The sequence below is a fragment of the Danio rerio genome, chromosome 14 (assembly GCF_052040795.2).
Source record: "Danio rerio strain M-AB ecotype USA chromosome 14, GRCz13ab, whole genome shotgun sequence".
In the NCBI taxonomy this organism is placed as follows: domain Eukaryota; kingdom Metazoa; phylum Chordata; class Actinopteri; order Cypriniformes; family Danionidae; genus Danio; species Danio rerio.
In genome coordinates, this window is record NC_141034.1 from 7,001,243 (window position 1) to 7,027,546 (window position 26,304).

The 26,304-nt window shown below is 36.5% G+C and overlaps 1 protein-coding gene across 15 annotated transcripts in view; it reads right to left on the reverse strand.

Moving 5' to 3' along the window:
* Nucleotides 1-20,771, reverse strand: part of slc44a1b (solute carrier family 44 member 1b) — a 68,773-nt gene extending 48,002 nt beyond the window's left edge. For 8 of the 15 annotated variants that reach the window (XM_087281099.1, XM_087281097.1, XM_087281095.1 and 5 more), the window contains exons 1-3: nucleotides 14,535-14,795; nucleotides 12,542-12,631; nucleotides 7,060-7,202 (exon numbers count right to left, since the gene is read on the reverse strand). Coding sequence is in view for 10 of the 15 variants with exons in the window: in XM_087281095.1 (XP_087137221.1) it covers nucleotides 7,060-7,202; nucleotides 12,542-12,631; nucleotides 14,535-14,558 (257 nt within the window). In the remaining 5 variants the exon portion in view is untranslated. Of the gene's footprint in view, nucleotides 1-7,059; nucleotides 7,203-12,541; nucleotides 12,632-14,534; nucleotides 14,796-20,623 lie in introns of those variants that run through there. The other 7 variants (XM_087281100.1, XM_087281098.1, XM_087281093.1 and 4 more) reach the window with 1 other exon arrangement.
* Between the last annotated feature and the right edge of the window lie 5,533 nt (nucleotides 20,772-26,304).

Below are 26,304 nucleotides of genomic sequence, written 5' to 3' on the forward strand. Positions count from 1 at the left end.
GCATGTCTGGCTCCAATTTCAGCAGTCTTTTGCGACAGTTTGTGCCCGTCAAGCAGGTGTTTTGCCCTCAAGGCGTTCAATGGGAAAAAGGGCTGTCGCGTCGTCCATATTTTTTTTACAGTCATTGGTTCACACAGCTACATTACAAATCAACTAAAGTTTAAAATATAATCTCGTGGTGGACCACCCCATAAAAAAATTGGATATTGTTTCTCATATTGCCCTACAATACGTTACTGCATTTTTTATGAAATGACAGAACGGACTTTGCAAAATTCAGTTATGACCAATACTTATGCCCAACTGTCCGACTTGATTTCAAACGGTTTTGCCTTGGAATGTAAACATTCGTCTGTAACTTTCTCATTGCTCTGTATTTGTGCTAGGGCTGGGCGATTTAGCAAAAAAAAAAAAAAAAAAATCTAGGTTTTTTTTATAAAGTTTGACCGATTCACGATTTCGATTTTTTCTTATTGTTACTAGTCTTCTCAAAACATTACAACAACATGACTGAAGTAACATTCTCTTTAAAAGTAACTTGAAAAACCATCTGGTTAAGGAACATTGTATTTTTAATGGCCATGTCATACAAAAATCGGTCAAGGTGTAAATAAATGTAAAACAAATTCACGATTTAAATAGCGTTGCTGAAGATTTGAATAAGTAATATTTGTGTAAATATTGCACTTGCAGGAATACAGAGGTATTTTTGCAAGTTTTGCTGAGCCTAGGAAAGATTGGCTGTCACCATGGCTTTGACTTTGTCTTCTGATTGAATGGCAGGTTGTAATGCTGCTGCCTTTTTCTTAAAAAGATACAGTGGAAGTAAAAGACTGAACATGGAAACTGTAAAGCCTAATTTAACCTAATGTGTGAAGTTGTGGACGTATAGTAGGAGCAAATACAAGCACCAGATGTGTGTCTAATATAAAATAATATATTAAATCTATTTTTCTTTTTTCCCCCTTTTAAATACCGATCATTTGATGCGCTTTGCTCCACTCTCTATTATGCTGCCTGATCTGTCTGGTTTTCAACTAGGTCCGCTTAAATGACGTCATGGGGGCGGGTACTTTCATTTTCCCTGCTACTGGGCCTCACCTCTACTCTTGTTCAAACCAAAAGATCGGCGCGGTTTTTCACATGGCAGGCTTTAAGTCCTTCATACATGTTGAGATCGAGTTTATCGACTTGATGAGGGAATATGTCTTGACAATCCACACAGACGTGCAACAAGTAAAATCCTACATGACTTAACGCTTTAACAGGCAGTCAAGCAGGTCACACACCAGAAGTGCCGCGACACGGCGCGGACACAAAAGTTTAAACTATCACACACCAAACGCGCACATTCACATGATATTTAACATAAAAACTAATCAAATGGCGCTTTGTGGGCCGGCTGAAATATGAAGTGCTTCGTGAATCGTGGCTGGGCGGCGCCGGTGTGTGTATAGAAACCTGTTTAGAACTCTAAAATCCATGGCGTGGTGCTGTGCGTCGCCGAGAGGCGCTTTTGGTGTGCTTCCTGCTTCATACAGAGAGTGAACCCAAGCGCATCGGTGCCATTATAATGTATTAAATATATATATTTTTAAAAATCGCGATTTCTCAATTTCATTCAAAATTAGATCGTCTTAAAACGTAAATTCTAATTAATCGAAAAAAATTGGGAAAAATCGCCCAGCCCTAATTTGTGCTGCATCTCAAGGCTGATTTATACTTCTGCGTCAAACGCACGCGTATGCTTCGGCGTTGACGCATAACCCTACACCGTGGCCGTCGACATCACTGACGTGCACCTCTCAAAAAAATGTAACTACACGCTTTGTTGTCTCTGTCGATTAAACAGGTGGAAATCACTCAACTAGTTCATTCCAACGACAAACTTGCAAATAACACCGTTTTTCTTTTTGCGTGCTTTTGCCATTGCTTTTTCATTTGGTTTTGCCAAACTAGTGTCATTAGCAGGAAAGAGGCAGGGAGGAGTTTTGCGCTCATGCACGTGCGCTCAGTTTCACGTTAATTGGGATGGACAAAGAGAACATGCGTGGGATTCAGCGTGAATTTTTTACTGCGTACGCACATTTCCATCTTTGTGCGTACGCCATGTTTTATTATGATTTCAACGCAAGTCTTCGTACATGAGGCCCCAGGGCTCCCTGGTGGAATAGATATTGTCTCTCAATGAGACTTTCCTGTTTAAACAAGTAAATACATATATTTTAAAAATAGGCACGTATGTCTAATAACCATGCGTTGTCTGTGCGTGTAAAGAGACTGATATGAAGGGGAGTGTACCGGACATCTCTAGTGGTTTTGTATGCTGAGCCAGAGTTAAAGCTGTAATAAGAGGAAGGCGAGAATTGAGCGGTCACGCCTCCCTGGAAGATCAACTCATTCTAGGTGGCATTTAGCACATCTGTCTCTGTTATGGCATGAATAAATGAAGCAATTAAACAGAACTATATGGTTGTAATATGATAAGCAAACACTTAGACACGTATTAATTTTTTACAGCGGCAACAACACGGCCATGAGGAAACTACTAATGTTAAACACCATAATAATAGCTTGCCAATCACGAAAACGATTTTACAAACTGGCAACTGGCATGTGATTTTATGGGCTATAATTTTAATGTTTTATATCATTATGGCTAGGAAGCAAAGATTTGCAAATAAACAAACTTTGCTTTCGAAGCAATTTCAGGTCAAATACAAGAATCTCCCTGCGTGTGATCTCCTCATCATGAACTGTGAAATACAGACACATCTCAAAATAGACAGTGTGGATTTAAATGCTATTTGTACATGCCGTTATTTAAAGGTTTTGGGTTAGTAAGATGCTTAAAGTCTCTTATGCTCACTGCAATAAAAATCATAATATTGTAAAATATAAAAATTCCTAATTGATTAGGTTTCAGTGTCACATGATCCTACAGGAAGCATTCTGATATACCAATTTAAAGCAAGACAAATGTCTTATTTCCTAGTCTTACTTCAGGATTTTTTGATGAGTGTTTAGACGGACAGCATTCATTTAAAACAAATGTAAATGCATTTTTTAAGTTGTAATTTCTTTTCAAACAAAACTTAAATGGCCTAAAAAATTTTAATGGCCCTAAAAAAAAACATATATACCAACCCTAAGAATTACATATTTGCCTTTGGGACAAGGAATGCAACGATTAACCGATTTCACTATTAACCATGCTTTAATTCGTCACGGTTGATTAATCGTGAAGGCTTCTCAACACCGTGTTTCTGCATAGAACAAAACTGCTGCAGCTTAAAGTGATGACAACTGAGTGCTAGTTTGAAGTTCCGAGCTTGTACTGTACACCATGCACACTGGATTAACTCTGGCTGAGGCTATTAACTAAGGGCCAGTCACATATTGCATCTTTTGCACACGCAAGTTCGTTATTTCCAATAGAGGCGCGTGGCTTGCATATATAGAGCGATGGACTCGTGCTTTCCAGACGCACCTACTAGATAAAAAAAAGAATGCCGTGAGCTCACTGAGAAAGAAAATGCTAAATTAAAAATACCAAACAATTTTGTTGTATAGTTGATCAAAAGGTTTAGCAGCCTTTGAATACATTTCTTCACTGTAAAAGGGAAATAATTAGCTATTATGTAACTTAGATTTACATTAGACAAATACTACTTATTTCTTGATTGATTGATTTTTCAAATTTATTTATTTATTTTAATTTTATTTATTTATTTTAACTTATTTGAAAAAAAAAAATTAATTTATTTATTTATTTCATTTATTTACCATTTTTATTTATATATTTTCATTTATTTTTTATTGTCTCTACATTTTATTAATTTATTTATTTATTAATTACATTTTAATTTTAATTTACATTTTTAATTAATAATTATTTTATTTTATTTATTAAAAATTTATAGAAAATATATTTTAAATTAATTTTTTATTTTATTTATTGACATTTATTTTCAGTGTAAAATTCTTATTAATGTTTTAATGACAAAAATTTTTTCACTTATTTTTAAGTCCAAAGAGAAAAGGACTATTGTTTGTTTTTTATTATTATTTTATATTGTATTACTTGGTTACTGAGCAGTAATAAACAACACTTTAAACTAAGGAGTTTTTATGTAATTTTTCTAAACTAGCAGTGTTTTGAAATTAAAAAATGCATAGTAATCGTGATAACCGTGATTATTTCTCAGGCTATAATCGAACAACCAAAATCTATAATCGTTGCATCCCTTCTTGGGACATCCATCAATATCAAGACCCCAACAATAAGTAAATATTAAATATCTGGTTACCATCTCTTTGAGTCAAAAACATATGCAAGAACTACAACGTTAATACCCATGTCTCCTACAAATACATCAAAGCAATCTGTGCAATTAAACACTACTTATAATGACATTACTTCTAATCTACAGCCTTAGCAAAGAGTAAAAATACAGAATAATAACGGGAAAATACCTTTACGGGATGATAGTGGGAAAAACGGGAGGGTTGACAGGTATGCAATTACCATGTCACTGATTCGGTTAAATTTGTTATCTCTGAGCCTCTAATGATTTCCATAAGGAATTTTAGATTTTACTTAATAATAGGGCTAGGCGATATGCCAAAAATGTCATCTTGCTTTTTTTCTTTTATATTGAACAATAACGATTGGTATTTTGCTATCAGTATCAATGACTGAAGCCACAAAAAAATTAAGGGGCTCTATTTTGACGGTCCATGCGCAGAGCGCAAAACGCAGGGCGCAAACGCTTTCATGCTGTGTCAGAACGCGTTTTTGCGGACGGACTTTAAGGACGGGAAATCTGCCTTGCGCCGCGGCGCATGGTCTAAAAGGGTTGAGTTTATTTACTTAACGAGTTATAGGTGTGTTTTGAGAATAAATCACTTAGAATCTCATCTCCCATTCCCTTTAAGAGCAGCTGAGTCGCGCCAAGAGCGCATTCGCTATTTACAGGACGCAAAGTAAGTCTAAGTGGAAAAAATTTGCATTTCATTTTATTTACGCACAGACATCAATTAGTCTACAAATAAATACTTTTGTTTGTTAAGTGCAAATATTAGTTTCAAAACTATTTCTAAATTCAGTTATAATTTCCAGCAAACAAATAAATGAACAATAATAACAAAATGTGCTCAACAACCTGAGTTATATCCTAAAACACATGCTGTGCCCCATATGGTCTAAAACCTGACAGGTGGGCAAATCTAAGCTTTTTTTTTAATAAAACAAATATAAATATGGATATAATAAATAATACTGCTAATAATAATAACATTATACAAAAGCAAATTGTTATGAATGAACTGAAAAAGCCTCCCGAGATGATGAAGAGGCATAAAAGCAGTGGTTTTTCATATTTATGTAGGCTAGAAAATAATATGTTTTGTATTATTTTAATCCTTTATATTTATATTCTATATCTATTCTTATTATATCCTATATATATCCTTAATATTTAAATTTTTTCATATGTAAAGATATTTGCCTATTGTTCTCTTGTGCGTATTAAGCAGTGTGTAAGCGAGGCGCAACTCTGCGCCGGAGTTTAGACCGGGTTAGTTTTGGTCTAATGAAAAATCTATTATAGTTTCTCAAAATAGCGACGCGCCAGCGGTCCGCCTCAGAACGCCTTCCTTTTTAGACCAGAACGCCTATGGGCGCACAAATGAGCGCTAATGCATTTGCTATTTAAACAGCGTAGCACAACACCTCAAAACGACTCTTGCGCCAAGCTGAAACTACCAAAAGACTATTGCGCCGCACCTTGCGCCACACTGCGCCAGGTGTATGATAGGGCCCTGAGTGTCCATTAAATAGCATAACCCATAATCAGTGGCTGAAAATTTGGTACATCTCTAATATCAACACACTTCTAGATACTCATTGTTGCATGTTTCTGCTCTGTGAAAATGAGTATTGCAATAAATCATTTATATTTTTTTCTCCTTAACCTCTTACGCTTCCTATGGCCTATAGAATAAAAAAAAAAAAAAAAACACGTGTCAAGCCATGAGAACCGAACCAAACCGTAAACCTTGTTAAAACCCCGGGTATGTATTGAACCATGGGCTAACTGTATTGTTGCATCCCTAGTGAGCACAATACCGTTATTCAATGATATTTTTATCCAAGGTTATCTACCGGCCCATGCCTACCACAACAAAGGGCATAAATGACATCAGTACGTAATAAAACGAATGATCCATTACTGAACTGATACAGAATCATCCGCATCTGCATAGTGGTGCATTGAAGAGACAATCAATTTTGACCCCCTTATACTAAAGTCACTCCAAAGCAGAATTACTTGATTAGCAGGGCACAAAAGATGAACTGGTTCACAACATTAGTTTCTTTAGTGTTTCACTAAAAGCTAAACAGGATTGAAACGACCCTACAGTTACCAAATGGATTATCCCTTTAAAAGCTTTAAACTATATTTATACAAAGTCAAAACATCATTAAATATACACATAAACGGCAGTGCATAGCCTTCACTGGCACAGCCTATTCTCTGACAGTTCCAGAAAGCCATTTTCAAGCCATTATTAAGTTCCCATCTGCTCCGACAACCCAGTGAATACTCCTCCAAATGAGCCGCACGTCTTCCTGATGAGTCAGACCTCAGACACGTCTCTAAAAAGCTACACAAGATCCAGTTCGACCATATAGGAGAGCCAAAAACAAGACATTTGACAGGGCCACAAATGAAATCGCCTGCAATACCTGTCGTTCCTGCTGGCTAGCACCCATTAAGGGCCACACACTGTGACAGTACCAGTCCTCGGGGCCTGTGCTGAATTATTCAAGGCTCTGTGTGTGGAGCTCAGATAGTCTAAAGCCATCTTGAGGTGAAACGCCAGCCATTTGACATTTGCACTGATGTGATAATTGAAGGGCAAAGAAGCTGGAGCGCTCCGATTTCACCACTGACCATTCACAAAACTGGTCAAAGCGGATGTGTAAATGTAGATGGTGAGGAGGAGGGGGTGTGGGCGAAGCGTTGAAAGGGGATAAAAGGCAAGCCGACTTACTTTCTGTCAGTGTGGTCAAGTCCACTCAGTCGGACCCCTTCGATGGGCTCGTTGCGCTGGCCACATGTGTTCCCGTAGCTGTCATATCCGAAGACGAGCCGCGCCGCCCCTCCGGTCGCGATGGTAAACCCACAGATGCCACACTGCGATGAGAACAGCAAGAATCATGAAAAGTGCTCATTTTAAAAATTAAAACATTTGTAAATTTAAAGGGGAATTTAAGCATTCAGTCAAGTATACCTTGTTTTGTACATTGGATTCCACTTTAATGAAAATACATTAAAGAGCCCATATTATGGGTTTTTGAAAATGCCCTTCCATGTAGTGTGTGACACAGCTCTAAGTGAAGTGAAATATCCAGCTAAAGGCTGATTTATTCTTCTGCGTCAAACACCGGCGTATGCTACGGCGCTGACGCATAGCCCTTCGCCGTGGCCGTCGCCGTCACTGACGTGCACCTCTCAAAAATGTAACTACACGTCGCAACGACGCGTAGCGCAAGCTCTGTGATTGGTCGGCTTGGTAGCGCTGACGAGTGTGGGCGGGGCCGAGAGCCGCGTGAATGGCGCGAGCGATTGTTTACAAGTGTGGAGTCCCGTGAAGGGGCTCCGGATGTAAAGTTTTGTTTTGTGTTTACGTCATAGTTAAAGTTGTTGCACGTCCACCAGTTCCTGCCTCAAAATGAGCGAGTTTGAGCCACTTGTATAACCAGGAATAGTTCAGGAAAACCAAGAAAGCAGCGAAGAAACTCGACACAGAGGAACATTTACACCTCACTGCCAACTAGCGTTTCGGAAGTGTTAATGCAGACTGACAGAGACATCGCGCAGAAGTATAAATGCACAGCCACGCGCGTTGCCTGCGCCATGAGTTACGCCGGTCACCTGACGCAGAAGTATAAATCAGGCTTAAGGCTTAAATCTGTAAGAGTACAGTGTTTAAAACTGTTGATTCATCTATAAAAGAGTCGACTCATAGTGCTTCAATCGAGTCGTCTTGATAACGAGTCATTAGGTGTTTCGCCATGACGTACTAACGAAACCAAGTTATTCACGTGCACGCGCAAACCCGGGAGATTTGAAAACTGCGGCCCCGCCCTCTAACACAGAAATTAAAAGCGATTAAAGTTGTTGCCTCGTTGACTCTAGCTTGTAAATGTATTTAGTTGTGATTTGTTACTTGTAACCGCGTGTACTGTTTCAGGTTAACTCGCTATATTCTCATATCGCGTGCAAAGCCTCGTTAAAAACGCGATGCGTGCCGCTTTGTTTACATTCCCGTGGAGGAGGGTAATGTGTGTGTGTGTGTGTGTGTGTGGACGCGTGCGTGAGGACGAGGGCAATATGTGTGTGTGTGTCTGTGAAAAGAGCAGAATGTGACAAGCTAGGAGATCTCCTCACCAGTTCTGGGAGTTTTTGCTCAATAAAATAGTTAGTCGTCTGTATTTTCAAGTCCATCGTCTGTATTTAAACAAACTCGATTAATGTAACCATTTTGAAGAACACGACATGTTTTACTATAGATTTAGGACCTAGGGTGCAGCCATCTTGGAATGACACTGTGTCTGACGTCACGGGTTGGTTCTGTTCCCTCCACTGAACAGGTACAGTGGAAGTAAAGGAGACTGCAAAGCCTAATTTAACCCAATGCGTGAAGTTAAAGACGTGAAGCTGGTGCAAATACAAGCATCAGATGTGTGTCTAATATAAAAGTATATATTATTATTCTATTTTTCTTTTATGCCTTTTAATTACTGATCATTTCATGCGCTTTGGTCCACTCGCTGCATTACGCTGCCTGACTGCCTGCCTGGTTTCAACCATGATTGTAACAGACTGAACCCAAAGACTGTACAGCCTATTTAAACTCGATGCACAAAGTTGTGGACGAGCATTACAGAGCTGGTAAAAATAAAACAAATACAAGCATTTAAGTGTCTTCAGTTGTGTCTTTTTCTTATGTTAATACGTCTGGTTTGATGCGCTTTGATCCACTCTCTCCCACTGCTCCAGCGCTGCCTGACGAGGGGATTTACATTCAGACTAATGCAACGATTAAAATGATTCATGACTTCACACTTTACTGAGTTACGTCTGTGTGGATTTTGTCAGGACATATTCCCTCTTCAAGTCGATCAACGCGATCTCTCAATATGTATGAAGGATGTGAAAACCTGCCATGTGAAAAGCCGCGGCGATCTTAGTTTGGTTTTGAATGCGAGCAGACATAATTCTCAAAAAAAAAAAAATGGTCTCATTATTCTGGCATTTAGCAAATATAAATGATTTAGGTAATCCTAACAAACCTAAAATAGTAAATGTTTAGTATGATTTACCATCAGACATTTTTTTAAATGTTCCTTTTTTTCGAGGGTATGTAAACTTCTGGTTTCAACTGTATGTGTACATGTGTAAAGTATATGTAAAGTATTCTTAATTTGTATGCATACGTTAGTGTAAATCAGAGTTAATTTGGTCAATGAAAATGGCTTGACTAAGGTGACTTCCAACTTAACTGAATTTGCACACCAAGAACCACTTTTCTAATGAATAAACAGCGCAATGAAGAAAGAATAACAAAAAATTATGTTGGTTAGTTTTTTATTATTTTGACAATTTTTGTCTCGTCTTTTTTTGTCAACAATAATGCCCTGTTCATTATTTAAATGTGCAGAGCATGCACATTTATAGTTTCAGTCACGTTACTAGCGCAGATTAAATGTCAGTTTCGGTTTGTGTCAAGCTATAGGCAACGATCATTTTTCGACGTTATTTTTATTGACAAAATAAACTGAGTTAAATGCACAAACATGTTTTTCCATTTCAATGACCTTTGTTAACATGCACTTGATGGATATGCGTGACTGTTATGCTCGCATCTCGCAAATGGTCGCCGCATTTTTAAGATTCCCAGAAGTCAAGTTAAAATAATTGAAAGTTTTATATGCAGCAACGGCGCTCACCAATGTCAGTTCCAAAGCAGCGGACCAATCGAAAGGAGAGGAGGGGTGAGCATTGCAATGGTTGTTGCTAGAGGGGCTAAAGCTGTGGCCGGAAGTTAACAAGCATTATTTATATTATTTACTAGAGGTGTCAAAATTAATAGTTTTTTCGGTGCACCGCGATGCAGATGCGGACAATTCGGTATCGGTTCAGTAATAATCATAACCGGTTATTATGTACTGACGTCATCTATCTCCTACGCGCTCTGTCGCGAGGGAGGCGAGCGCCAGTATTTACAACATTTAGGAGCCAACTCAGGGCCGGCCCGTGGCATAGGCAGTATAGGCAAATGCTTAGGGCGCTGTACATCCAGGGGGGTGCCAGAAATGAGCGCGGTTAAGTTAAGCCTGATTTATACTTCTGCGTCAGGTGACCGGCGTAACCCACGGCGCAGGCAACGCGCGTGGCTGTGCATTTATACTTCTGCGCGCTGTCTCTGCCGGTCTGCATTAACACTTCCGAAACGCTAGTTGGCAGTGAGGTGTAAATGTTCCTCTGTGTCGAGTTTCTTCGCTTCTTTTTTGCATTTCCTGAACACTTCCGGGATGTACAAGTGGCTCAAACTCGCTCATTTTGAGGCAGGAACCGGCGGACGTGCAACAACTTTAACTATGAGGTAAACACAAAACAAAACTTTCCATCCGGAGCTCCTTCACGGGACTCCACACTTGTAAACAATCGCTCGCACGGCGTCGCGCCATTCGCGCGCCTCTCGGTTCCGCCCAGACTCGTCAGCGCTACCAAGCCGACCAATCACAGAGCTTATGCTACGCGTCGTTGCGACGTGTAGTTACATTTTTTGAGAGGTGCACGTCAGTGACGGCGATGGCCACGGCGAAGGGCTATGCGTCAGCGCCGTAGCATACGCCGGTGTTTGACGCAGAAGTATAAATCAGGCTTTAGTGTTGCTTTCGATATTCCTGACACATTCAGTTATAGCGGCAATAACTCAAAAACCTCTTACCCTAAAAAGATCTAAAGTGTGTTTCCTACAAAAAGACAAAGCTGGTTATGTTTCACTGCTGTCTTTTTCTTTTTTTTTGCTCAACATTACGACCACTGCTCCCTTTAAGCCCTTTGCAATATGCGTTTAGCCGAGAGAGCTCACGCGGAGCGCAGCTCTCAGTAAGGGACCGTCAGAAAAGTACCTTTTTTCGTTTTTTTTTTTTTTTGGCTCCGCTCATCACAAGCTCTCCCGGCTAAACGCATATTGTGAGGGCTTAAGTGTGTGTGTGTTTGTTAGGTGCTGTCTATGTTTGTGTATGTGTTTGAATGAGAGACAGTGTGGTGCTGGTGTGTCTTTGTGTTAATACAGACAGCTTGTTATAGCCTCCCCCCAAAATATAACACTGTGTATGGAAAGAATCATCAATGCACCGTGATGTACCGAGATATCATACTGAACCGAATCGATGGCATGATAATCGTAACCGAACCGAACTGTGAGACCAGTATAGGTTCACACCTCTACGTATTATTTACTCAATAACCCATTAACTATATTTTATTAACGTCTACCCTATGGGTGTCAAAATTATTTGTTTCTTCGGTGCACCGCGATGGAGACAATTCGATATCAGTACAGTAATACATCATAACCAGTTATTACATACTGACGTCATTAATCTCCTATCTGCAATGTCGCAGTAGAATACTAGGAGGTGAGGGCAGGTAAATAAAATGCTCCTACTACTTAAACGCATACAATAAAATATGAAATACAGTTATGGAAATGGTGTCATTATTTCAAATTATCAATTCCAAAAACTGACCAATAAGACGTACATATATACAGTTGAAGTCAGAATTATTAGCCCCTTTTGATTTTTTTTTTTCTTTTTTAATATTTCCCAAATGATGTTTAACAGAGCAAGGAAAATTTAAACAGGGGCACTAATAATTCAGGGGGGCTTATAATTCTGACTTCAACTGTACACACATGTACAAACCCCATTTGTATATATTTTTCCCCAATTTCTGTTTAACAGAGAGCAGATTTTTTTTCAACACATTTCTAAACATAATAGTTTTAATAACTGATTTCTAATCACTGATTTATTTTATCTTTGCCATGATGAAAGTAAATAATATTTGACTAGATATTCTTTAAGTTACTTCTTTAAAGCTCAAAGTGACATTTAAAGCCTTAACTAGGTTAATTAGGTTAACTAGGCAGGTTAGGGTAATTAGGCAAGTTATTGCACAACAATGGTGTGAAAATGCTGTGAAAATTTCCTTGATCTGATAAACATCATTTGGGAAATATTTAAAAAAAGAACAAAAATTCAAAGGGGGGCTAATAATTCTGACATCAACTGTATATGGATGGATGGATGGATATGTATAATCAAAAAGTGTATTATCATCCCAGGTAATAGCCTATAACAGAATTCCTCTGAATTCTGAGAAACTTTGCATAACATGCATATAAAACCATAATATTGTATAGAAATTCTGAATGGAATGCTTTGTTGACTGACCATTCCCACGAGGAACAATGTAAATAACAGGAACCACGGCAGATCCGTGCAGCTTCTGTCCTCCAAAGGTTTCCATTCTCTTTTTGTCCTCTGAAAAACAAATGCACAGTGCTTCATGTTCAGACAACTTAAAACTGATTTTTATCATTCAAATAAACCGCCATATTAGATTCAATATTATTGCTATTTTTACCAAACATCTTCAGAAATGAAATGATAAAAAATCTGACTGTAGACCACAAAAAAATAAATAAATAAATCTCATGATTCACTGATATATTTTTGCCAATACGTTGGGTCAAAATGACAGATTTTTTTCTTTCACGCCAAAAATAACTAGAATATTAACTAAAAATCATGTTCCATGAAAATATTTACTAGCGTAAATATATCACAATGTGATTTTTGAGATGTAATTTGCTTTGCTAAGATACTTCACCCTCAGACACTAGATATTGAAATACTTGCCACTCAGCCAAATATTGTCCCATCCTAACAAACCAACCGAGGTAAAGTTAGTATCATATTCCTACATTAATTCAGAGACAATATGCTCAATTAATTGCTTACAATAGTACTTTGAATATTAGCACTGAAATCACAAGCAAGCATGACTTCAAAACAACACTAGCACTATTTATTTGACTGTGGACAAGGTTGTACTTTGATAGTCGTTAGCTGCTAATAAGATTTCCCCATTTAGAATTTGCAAAGAATACTATTGAGGTAAAGATGTTTTTATATTTGCACATTCAGTCTTTCTCATTAATATTATAATCTCAGAAAAGTATTAATTGGAAATTCTAATATAGCAGTCAACAACCATCAAAGTGCAGCATTGTTCACAGTCAATTAAATAGTGCTAATGATAGAGGTAAACTTGGTTTTATATTCACACATTCGTTAATTTAGAAGTCTCTATATTGTTTACCATGTTACTTTGAATATCGATCGGAATTAGCATGCAAGTATGGCTTGAAAACAACATTAACACTGTTTATTTGACTGTAAACAATGTTGTACTTTGATAGTCATTGGCTGCTAATGTGATTTCGCTATTTAGAGTTTGCAAATAATACTTTAATGAAATTATATTATTAAGGGGAAAGTCCGAATGTGCGAATATAAAACCAACTTTACCTCTATGTGCTAATGTTGTTTTAAAGTCATACTTACATGTGATTTCAGTCCGAATATTCAAAGTACCAAGGTAAACAATGTATGGAGCTGTCACTGAATAATTGTGTGAATATAAAACTAACTTTACCTCAATCAGAATACTTTCCTGAAATTATATTAAGGAGAATTACTTAATATGCGAATTTAATACCGACTAACTCAATAACAAACCACACATCAACAGAAAGCCTGTTACTTTTGCAATTATGTTGTGTAAAAATGCCAATTTCAATATAATTGACACTTATGAATGGTTATGTTTCATAATCACAAACATGTTTTTTTGTGCATGACCCAAAGTAGGTTCCATATACTGCTCATTAAACACTGACATCAAATTTTAAAGCAATGCTAAAAATAATTTCTTTAGATCCCAAGTTTATATATGCATCAAATGCAAAACAACAAACCCCCATAAGGCCTTCAAATGTGACCTGTCAAAATCTCACCACACAAGCATCGACCGCAATAGACATCAATAAGAAGTAACACCTCTTGTGTAAGCAGTGAGTAACAAGACAACAGTCCCAGTAAACATGTTTACACAAGGGTAAGATGATCATCGATGTGCTCACAAGGTTTGCAACAGAGATATCATTATAATAGCTGTCATGGCCAAACGCATTCATCGGTATGTGCGACCGTACAGGACATAATAATAGGATTACATGCGGTGCAAGCGACAGTACAGCACTTCACTGGCCCGTCAAAGGCGATCAGCCGTGAAACAATGTATCTCAGCGCGCGCGACAATATAACAAACATTAAAGCATCCGCATTGTATCACTGTACAGTGGCGGACGGCATCGCTTACCTCTGCGCTTCCACAGCATCCCATTGCCGGAGGGAGGTTTGGACCGCAAAAAAACCCTAAACGCTACACCGCAGGAAAACAATAACCCCAACTTGCAGGGAGTTGACGGAGTGTTTGTGACCCTGCATTAATCGCGCGCGTCGATCGCATGAATCTAGTCGGAGGGCTTTCCGCGGACGCGCTGCATAATAATGTTTGTTCGCTCCTCTCGCTCCAGGTAAAAGGGATTATTACTTTAGGATTTATCGCCCAGCACTTCCTGGTGGGTTGAGCAGGTGTAGCCGGAAAAGAACCGCAGCCGTCCATTCAGAGCGCGAGCTGGACGAGGCGGAGCTCGCGCGGGATGCTGGGCCGCTGGAGGAACCCGCGAGATTTTAAACGGGAATTTCTTATATTTAAAGGACAGCATATAACATCTTACATTAAATATATACATGCCAGGGGGCACGTATAAACAAAATATCAACATACAAAACGTACATATGTAATGATTAAATGAATACATTATAGAGCTCAAAGCGCTTTCTTGTTTAGAGAGTCTGATACTGGTAATAAACAAACACATCTCAGTCACCAATACCCTAAAATTAGACTTCTTATTAGTAAATTTGCATTTAAAGATGTAAAAAGTTAGTTAACAATATATGCTAAATTAATTAAATAAAAACAGCTATCCCCTTGATTAGGAATTTGTGTAGGCTATATGTTAATCTGGTTTGAAAGATGTGTGTATATTTTCTATGTAGCATTATTAAACCATAATCACATTTAAAATACAAGCAAAAAAATGCTTCACTGGTTATTTTAAAATAAAATAAAATATCAGTGACGCTTGTTTATCAATGTAATTTAAGCCTAATATATACAGTTGAAGTCAGAGTTATTAGCTCCCCTGTTTATTTCTGTTTAGCGGAGAGAATATTTTTTTTAATGCATTTCTAAACATAATAGTTTTAATAACTCATTTCTAATCACTGATTTATTTTATCTTTGCCATGATGACAGTGAATAATATTTGACTAGATATTTTTCAAGACACTTCCATACAGCTTAAAGTGACATTTAAGGCTTAACTTGGTTAATTAGGTTAACTGGGTAATTGGGCAAGTTATTGTATAATGATGGTTTGTTTTGAAGACCATCGAAAAAATATATAGCTTAAAGAGGCTAATAATTTTTACCTTATAATGGTTTTTAAAAAATTAAAAACTGCTTTTATTCTAGCCGAAATAAAACAAATAAGACTTTCTCCAGAAGAACAAAATATTATCTGACATACTGTGAACATTCCCTTGCTCTGTAAAACATCATTTGGAAAAAAAAAGGGGGCCTAATAATGCTGACTTCAACTGTGTATACACACACACAAACACACACACACACACATATGGTGGCTCAGTGGTTAGTACTGTCGCCTCACAGCAAGAAGGTCGCTTGTTCTGGCTGGGCCAGTTGGCATTACTGTATGGAATAGTTGGTGGTGTGGCGACCAAATATATATATATATATATATATATATATATATATATATATATATATATATATATATATATATATATATATATATATATATACATGAGCAATTCCAGCGTTATGGATGTGACATTTGCAGTAAAAACTCAAAACGTAATTTCACACAGAAAGTATATGTTGACATTATATCGAAACTTCTGTTTATATTTTCCAAAACTGCTCACCACAGAGTTCTGGGAGCAGAAAAATATCAATATGTAAACATGTTTTATATTTTAAATTAGGAAAATAAACATGCGTTATGGATGTGACAAAAAAAGTTTGCGAATTTACAGTGGATAACAGATTATTTAGAAATTCTGACAGTTAAACTGCACAATCCAAAAGACACAATGCTCATCAAACAGGTATAAGTCGGCTCACTATAGAATTAAAATGATTGATTTCATTTTATTTGACATTTTTGCATTTATGAAGAAAACGTGTCGTTATGGATGTGACACATTTCCGTTATGGATGTGACAGCTGTGAAATTGCCACTTGTGTGATTTTGGCATATTAATAGTTTGAAATACAGACAGATACATTTACGAGTATTTTTAAAGTACTGTAAAAAACTTGCTAACACAAAAAATGTAGAAACAATTTCTCTATTTTGGTGAAAACTAAATTATTTTTATGGCAAGGTTGACATTTGCATGGAATTGCCCATATATATATATATATATATATATATATATATATATATATATATATATATATATATATATATATATATGAAGAGTTCAGATGCAAAAAACCTCTAAATGCCATCTGAAATCTCCTAAAATGAGTATTTTTCTCAGCCTCCTGTGTTTATGTTAAGATTATTTCACTTTAAAGGCAATGAAAATAACTTATTTAATGTAAAATTTTGAGCCTACACACAAGAGTCGGAAAAAGATGCTAATGAAGCAGTTAGAGGTTTTTGCATTTAAACTCTTTATATAAACTTTTTATATAAGTTCTGTGCTCTAAAATAAGTTTTTTTGACAATATAAGTGTGTTGTGTGCTGTGTATATTTATTTTGTATATATAAATACACACATACATGCATATATTTGAGAAAATGCTTATTTTTATAAAACATATGTGTATATGATAATTATTTTTTTATGGCAAGGTTGACATTTGCATGGAATTGCCCATATATATATATATATATATATATATATATATATTTATATATATACAGTGCATCCGGAAAGTATTTATTGCGCTTTACTTTTTCCACATTTATTTTAAGTTACAGCTATGTTCCAAAATGGATTCAATTTATTTATTTCCTCAAAACTCTACACACAATAATATGGAAGCCCGTTCCCACCACTGAATAATAATAATAATAATAATAATAATAATAATAATTGAAAACAATTATGAAAAATAAATAAATTATAAAGTCAGAATTCAGAGTTATTAAGTCAGAATTCTGAGTAATAAAGTCAGAATTCAAAGTTATAAAGTCAGAATTGCGAGTTTTTAAGTCAGAATTCTTAGTTATAGTCGCAATTCTGAGTTATTAATGCAGAATTCTAAGTTTTAAAATCAGAATTGCGAGTTATAAAGTCAGAATTGCGAGTTATAAAGTCAGAATTGCGAGTTATTAAGTCAGAATTGCGAGTTATAAATTCAATATTGAGAGTTATTAAGTCAGAATTGCGAGTTATAAATTCAATATTGAGAGTTATTAAGTCTAAATTGCGAGTTATAAATTCAATATTGAGAGTTATTAAGTCAGAATTGCGAGTTATTAAGTCCGAATTGCGAATTTTTCAGTCAGAATTGCGAGTTTTTCAGTCAGAATTGCGAGTTTTTCAGTCAGAATTGCGAGTTATTAAGTCAGAATTGCGAGTTATAATTTCAATATTGAGAGTTATTAAGTCAGAATTGCGAGTTGTTCAGTCAGAATTGCGAGTTATTAAGTCAGAATTGCGAGTTATAATTTCAATATTGAGAGTTATTAAGTCAGAATTGCGAGTTATTAAGTCTGAATTCCAAGTTATTAAGTCAGAATTGCGAGTTATAAAGTCAGAATTCTGAGTTCTAAAGTTAGAATTGCGAGTTTTAATGAGTTTCCTGTTTTGGCGATTGGACATAAATTAAGTGTTAAAGACTCTTTATTTGGGTTCTCTGCTTGTGATGTGGTATGGATTCACAGCCCAGTTTTTCCAATGAAGGCCAGGAGGACAGCTCTAAATTGAGCGCAAGTAGATTCTGTTTCCACTGATCATTCTTGAAATGTTTCAACAGCTTAATTGGACTTATATATATATATATATATATATATATATATATATATATATAATTTGAAAAGGCATACACCTGCCTATATAATGTCCCGGGGCTGATATGGATGCACTGTATCTATTCATTGTTGACTAATATGTATTCAATTATACAAGTGCAATTTGTATACTAGTAATTATTAGGTGCTAAAACTTTCTTTATACACTAGTAGTTATTTATTATTAAAAACTAGTGCCTAATTAGATACATTTTGAGAAAGTTAAGTTTCTTCAGCAATTATTCAATATATAAGTATGTACACACATATATAGACACACCAGTAGAAGTATTCTTACAGTATACACACATTGTCTAATCTAAGAGATTCTTAGTGTAAAGCTACAGTTTTAACTTGATGTTTTAAGTCATTTTAATTTCTGTAAGTTGAAACGACTAATAAAATTACTTAGATCCAACTAAAACATTTAAGGCAGCCACCGATTTATTGCAGTGTAGAAAATACCTGGCTGCCTTAAATGAGTATAACGATAACGGTGCTAAATTGATACTTTTAAAACAATACTGGTGAAAAAAATGGTGCCCGAACCCATCCTTTTAAACCACAGAGATATAGTGGATGACTAGAAAATATTTTATTCCACAAAATATACACATTTTAATTTTAACTGCATTAATCTATTTCTTTTGATCAGTTGTTTGTTAGCATGAATTTAAGATTTGCATTATGCAATTAACCTTACATTGGCTTACTACAAACCTGTTGAAAGGTTGTCATCAAAATGAAGGAACACCTTTTTTCTAGGGTTGGGACTTGTGACTACGTTTGCATGGACATCAGTAATCGAATTTTTTTGCCTTGATCTGAATAAGACAATAATATGATCAAGGTGTTTACATGAGTTGCTTTCTAAATGTTCCTTTCATAAACCCGTTTTACATGTTATAGCACATAATTTGATTAACGTCATTGCGTCACCACGATATCCACATTTCCTCCAGAATTTCATGTCATTTCAGGCGTTTCATTTTTTATTTGTTGACTTTAACTGCAGTTTGGCACTTTCGCTTTCATCCAGGAACATTTCATGTATGCCCCCCATGACAAACAAGATTTTGGATGTCAGTATGAACTGCTAGAAGAGTGTTGTTTTAATGGAATTTGATACCGCACGCCGAATGGGAGAAAAAAACCCTCTGCATTTCGCAGTCTGTGTGTGTCTGTGGAATCGATAAGAAAATAGTGTCAAATAGCCGTGTGTATAGACTATCCTGTCACAAAATGAGGCGAAAATCCTACACCACAGTAATAGTTTGATTAAGGTGTTTACATGTCTGTACTGCACTTTAATAATGTGACTAAAATAAATATACAACACATTTCTTAATCTGATTTCAGATAAACTATGATTTAAGTCAGATTGAGGTAATCAAAAATAGCTGTTTACATGGTTGACTGTTGTCTTAATCATATTAAAATCGATGCAAACATACTTACTGTCCAATCTAACATAAATTCTTAGTCTAAATCTACAGAGCGCTAAAAAACACTTAACTTGATGTTTACGTCATTGTTATTGATGTAAGTTGAAACAACTAATACAACTAATTAGATTCAACTTAAAAGTTAAAGGGAGCAACACATTTATTGCAGTGTAGGAAATACCTGGTTGCCTTAAATGAGTCATTTTAACTGAAATGAAATTAAACATTACATGATTAACTTGGTTTAATACATTAGGATTAACATAAAAACAAGTGTTGTCATAACTTATTGATCATTTATTGTTGATTTAAAAATCAAGTGATAAAATAAATAAGAAACTGAACTAAAACTGTAAATTTTTGTCACCATTTACTCCTTTTCCTTGTTCCAAACCAGTTTGAGTTTCTTTCTTCTGCCAAACGCAAAATAAGATATTCTGAAGAAAGCTGGAAACCTGTAACCACTGACTTCCACAGTATTTGTTTGGCAGCAGTCAATGGTTACAGCTTTCAGCATTCTTCAAAGTATCTTCATTTGAGTTTAACAGAATAAAGAAACTATGAACCACTTGAGGGAGACTAAAATAAGAGTATATTTTTAAGTGAAGTACCCATTTAACTCGTGCATGTGTAGAAATAACACCTTTTTCACCATTTCGAACTAAATAGCTGATCAGAAATGTCAGATAAAATCGAGCAGAAAGTATCATACTGTAACGTCAATACATTTGTTTCTGGGTAGGCCCATACGAGACAAACAAGCCAAACAGAAACTATCGAAAAACTTTTTCTTGAGTCTGTCTGTATTAAAATTGATCTATAACGTTTAATAAGAGTGTCTCACCTTTATCCAGCTGGACCTCGGGCGATAGGAGCCTGATCCTGACCGTCTCACCTCACTCATTTTCGGCGGTGTGCAGCATCACAGCGTCAGTGAGTGAGCAGTGAAGTCTCCACAGAACAGCTGCATTGTTTCCATTGTTCTCTGTAGTACCAGGGAGAGAGAGAACATAGTGACTTATTGTGTGCGTGTGTGTGTCACAGAGAGAGGGAGAGGGGGGAGAGAAAAGAGAAAGAAAATCCTCTCAGTTTACTGTAAACAACATTATATTGTGATTTTATTGTGAAAGCTGACTGTGCTTTAACGTGTCTGTCCACTAGAGGGTGATCGGACACAACGAATACACAAGACTCAAAACAAACACTTTTACGAGAATTCGGCTTTCGTTTTCACCACTGACGTAGACCAATTCAATTCTATTGAAGTTTATTTGGATAACAAACTTGGATAATAATTCACAATAATTATTGCTTGAAAGCAGCTTTACAAAAGTTGCACATCATACAGCATTGCAATCAAAATAAAAAAAAGTTATGGTTATTATTTACCATAACTTTATTAGTTACTAATAACTTTAACTAATTAACTATTAACTAGTTGACTAAGTAACTGTTAACCAGCTTTTAAAAGTTTAAGTTATTATATATAAACATAGCTGCAGTTAACTGTAAAAAAAAGTCAGGTTAACCCTGCTGAAAAAATCCAGCTTAAACCAGCCTAGGCTGGTTGGCTGGTTTTAGCTGGTTGACCAGGCTGGTTTTAGAGGGGTTTTTGCCATTTCCAGGCTGGTTTCCAGCCATTTCCAGCCTAGTCTTAGCTGGTCAGGCTGAAAAAGGACCAGCTAAATCCAGCTAAAACCAGCTTGACCAGCCTGGAAGTGACAGGCTGGAAATGGCTGGAAACCAGCCTGGAAATGGCCAAAACCCCTATAAAACCTGCCTGGTCGACCAGCTAAAACCAGCCAACCAGCCCAGGCTGGTTTAAGCTGTTTTTTTCAGTAGGGCCACACAATCGATTTGTGTTGAGACAACATAAAGGAATTAAGTTAACTTATTAGTTTTTACAAATTTAAGTGGATTAAACATAAAACAATTAAGTTGTTGCCCCAAAAACTGTAGTTCGTAGCAATGCATATTGTCTATCAAAAATTGAGTCTTCATATTACAGTAGGAAATTTACTAAATGTCTTCATGGAATATGATCTTTACTTAATATTCTAATGATGTTTGGTATAAATGATCGTTTCAATTAATGTATTTTAGGCTATTGCTAAACAATATACCTGCAACTTAAGGCACATTTTTAATTATATTTGAATCCATTTATTTAGGGAATCATGGTGGCGCAGTGGGTAGCATAATCGCCTCACAGCAAGGTCACTGGTTCGAGCCCCGGCTGGGACAGTTGGCATTTCTTTGTGGAGTTTGCATGTTGTCCCTGTGATCACGTGGGTTTCCTCCGGGTGCTCTGGTTTCCCCCACAGTCCAAAGACATGCGGTACAGGTGAATTGGTTAAGCTAAATATTCGTGTGTATGAATGAATGTGTATGGATGTTTCCCAGTGATGTGTTGCAGCGTAAAGGGCTTCCGCTGCATAAAACATATGCTGGATGAGTTGGCGGTTCATTCCGCTGTGGTGACCCTAGATTAATAGAGAGACTAAGCCGAAAAGAATATGAATGAATGAATAATTTTATTTATAGATATTTTTGTTACAATTTTTTTAATTTAAATGTTAAATATACTGGTTTAATTTATTATTAAATCTACAAAAAAATGTAATCGTTTGACGATATTCATTCATTCATTCATTCATTTTCTTGTCGTGGGGTCGCCACAGCGGAATGAACCGCCAACTTATCCAGCACATTTTTACGCAGCGGATCACCTTCCAGCCGCAACCCATCTCTGGGAAACATTTACAGACAAACATTACAGTTTTTTTTTATTAGTTTGTTTGTTTGTTTTGACTGTTGAAATCACAGCCGGGTTGTACTGCTTTAAAATCCAAAAAAAAAAAGAAACATGAGTATGTGACAAAAGAGAGATCAGGCAATGTATTGAAATCTGCATTTAACCCAAATAGCTGTCCATCTGCTGATCACATAGCAACATTTATTACAATATAGATTTCAATTAAAATATTCAACTAATTTCAAGTTTAATTTTTAATTTTTTCTCAAAAATTATTGTTTTAAAACATCTTTACAAAAGGTGCACATTATTGCATTACAATCAAATTCAAAACCGTATGATTAATAGGTACCATAGTTTTATTACTTACCAATTACTTTAATTAACTAATGACTGTTTACTGATCAGTTAAAGTTATTATATAGAAATGTTGTTATATAGTATATGGTGACGACGATATGTAGCTATTCACTTAATCAATTGTATTTTTAATTAATTGTTTCATGTTATTATGAGAATTCATTATTATCTATCTCTTTCCACGTGTATGTACTGTAAAAGCAAGGGTCATGACCACCATTATCTCCACAGCTGGGTGGAACATTTAATTTACTCCCCTACATTGTGTGTATGTGCAATATTCAGCAGTTTCAGCAAACATCTCATCTTATTATGCAGTAATTAAAGATTTTTAGAAGAGATCTTGAAGTCTCTTTCACATCTGCGGGAGGCTGTTTTTAGCTTTGGCCTCATAAACAAAGCAGGATTACTCCTTAAACTCGTGCAGCCTGAACTTTCCCCTTGAATGTGATGAAACAGCTTGACGTGTCGGTCACACACTTCCTTAGTCAGCATGTTTGCTCTGTTTCACTTGTTTTTAGTCTGTTTAAAGCCTGGATGTTTTTATTCTTGAATAAGATTGTTTAAGCTCAAGTGTAATTTCTTTTTTCTTTTGTAGTGTGTGCTTCTCATAATTATAGTCTTTTAAATTATACTCTGTTTACTGCATGCTACTAATACTTTAAGTCTGTGTGGATTGAAAATATACAATGTGTTTTTTTTTTTGTTTTTTTTGCTAGCACACATTGTTATTCTTAAGGTGAATGATTAATCAGTTCTAGTTAATGCACTGAAAACAAAGTGTTTTGGTAATCTTCAATCAAAATCTAACCATTTGCTTCTGCGTTTGGAGTGAAGAACCTTCTCTGTTGATGTCAGTTTGATGACATCAGGACAATATACTTAACCACCCATCTTTTACTATTAGTTTGCTATGTGGGAATGATCCATGAAAGAGAAAGCCCCGCCCCCGCCCCTACTCAATATTCAATTCAGTTGGAAATACATCAACATACATAAATAAAACCTTTAGCAACTTCCAGCTTATGCTGATTTTAAAGATTCATCCTTATCCAATGTTTGCACTTTTTCTCTTCAGAAGTTATGATTGAAAAGAATAACGCTGTACTCATTTTAAAATACACTTGCAGATATTTTGAACCCCCTTAAACTCAACTAACGCTGCAATTTTTTAATCATCTTTTATGACTGACAGCTTGTCAGACTGTAAACATGATTTATATGTTGCACTTTAAGGTCTCAGTTGTCAAAATGTCCGTCTGTATGACAATCAAAATGTGCTAAACCCAGCCTAGACTCAATAAACCCAGCCTACCCCATCTGAAGTTTGACATCATCAAAATGTACCCCTATATACATTTCTGAAGAGTGACAAATACATCCCAGGAGTTACATTTTTTCCAGTTTTTGTTTTCGCGAATACACTGGTGTGTAGGCTTTTTGAGATCTAAAATTTCTCTTGAGAATGCCATTCATGCCTGCCTGAATGACTGACTGACTGACTGACGATCAACTGATCCACCCTCTTTCTTCCCTCAACCCAACCAATAGTGTTTTCAAAAGCACAGATGGACCCTCTTCCTCTTCCCTAAACCCAACCGACAGTTTTAAAAAGCAATGTAGAAAAAGAAAAGCCCTCAACTGATTTTTTTACCACGTTTTCAGATTTTACCACATTCTCACCCTGTTAAATACTTGTTTATTTTATTTTTTGCCTTCTGTTTTATTTTTAGCTGCTTTCTGGAACCATTCATCGGCAGACTTGAACCTCATCGTCATGGTCAAGTCCTCTCTGCATCTCAAGTCCGCTGACGTACAGAACATTGCGAGCTATTGGACAAACTGGTAATAGCAAAATACAGAGGTAACGGAAGCGGCCAGCTGATAAGCGAAAAAAAGAACAACGTTATACCACCTCTTAATTTTCATTTTAAAGATGAAATGCAGCCATTCGTACCTCTGGCTACATAATTTTCCAGAAATGTATATAGGGCTACATTTTCAGAATGAACCCTTGTTGTATTACGCCCTGAGTCTAGCGGAAAGTTATATTTAAAGGGCATGGTAAAGGGGATGCAATGGCACAGTTCGTAGTGCTGTCGCCTCACAGCCTGAAGGTCGCTGGGTCGCTGGTTCAAACCTTGGCACAGTTGGCGTTTCTGTGTGGAGTTTGCATGTTCTCCCTGCGTTCGCGTGGGTTTCCTCTGGGTGCTCTGGTTTCCCCCACAGTCCAATGGTGGTGCAGGTGAATTGGGTAGGCTAAATTGTCCGTAGTGTATGAATGTGTGTGTGTGTGTGTGTGGATGTTTCCCAGAGATGGGTTGCAGCTGGAAGGGGGATCCGCTGAGTAAAAATGTGCTGGATAAGTTGGTTGATGGTTCATTCCGCTGTGGCGACCCTGAATTAATAAAGGGACTAAGCCGACAAGAAAATGAATGAATGAATGAGATCATGATAAGCAGGACAAAAATTTAAACACAGCCATTCAGAAACACAGAATATGCTCTCACTCACGATATGGTAAGGTTTATAATCTAATTATTACATATTAAACCTCTTTAACATTATTAAATGTACATGCTTAATCACTGACAGTGAACCACAGTTCAATTTCAAACAGTTCATTTTATTTTCAAGATCTGAGGTGAACTATCTGCTGCTGCTTTCAGTAGTATGGACATAAATGTTGTGTAAAATGGCATTCAAACTCACACTATTAGCATTAAACACTGAATAAAGTGCATGAGGTGTACCTGAGGTGATCAGTATATCCTGTTGTTCACCTGTGAGAAATAAAAGCCATTTCTAATATGTCAATTCAAGGTGTTGGTTAGAACAAAAACTCCTTTTAATATGGAAAATATTCCTTAAATAGTGAGCCGTTGCTTTTATTTAGAACACAATTTAAATCAGCCTTTAGGCTTGATAGTCTTGCTGTTGGTCCTCAATTTCTAAACCTGCAGTGTGTTTTGATCCAAGAATGCAATACCTAGATCAACCACTGGGTGTCAAACTTACATACTGCACCTTTATGTGTAAACATCCCCTTCAGTCGACAACCAGACGATCATACTCATTTGATGTGTATCAAATAGGTTTATTCTATGTATAAAAGTCAACACAGGCTTATTAGGAAATTTGTGTCCAGGGCTACATTGTTGGGAACCATGAAATGTGTGTCAAGGGCTACGTCTGGCTTCATTTTGCTTGTAAAATGAAGACTACAGAGCAGTATGACACCGCCAACACCTGTTCTTTTTCCCTAACCACCTCTGACCACTTACATCCGATTTGGAGGGTTGTCCGGCATTAGTAGGTTGCTCGCCTCACACAATGTTGGACTTGGGACACAAAGTGGACTGGGATTCAAGTACGGCAAAGGATAATTCCAGAAACCAGGTAAAACAAAT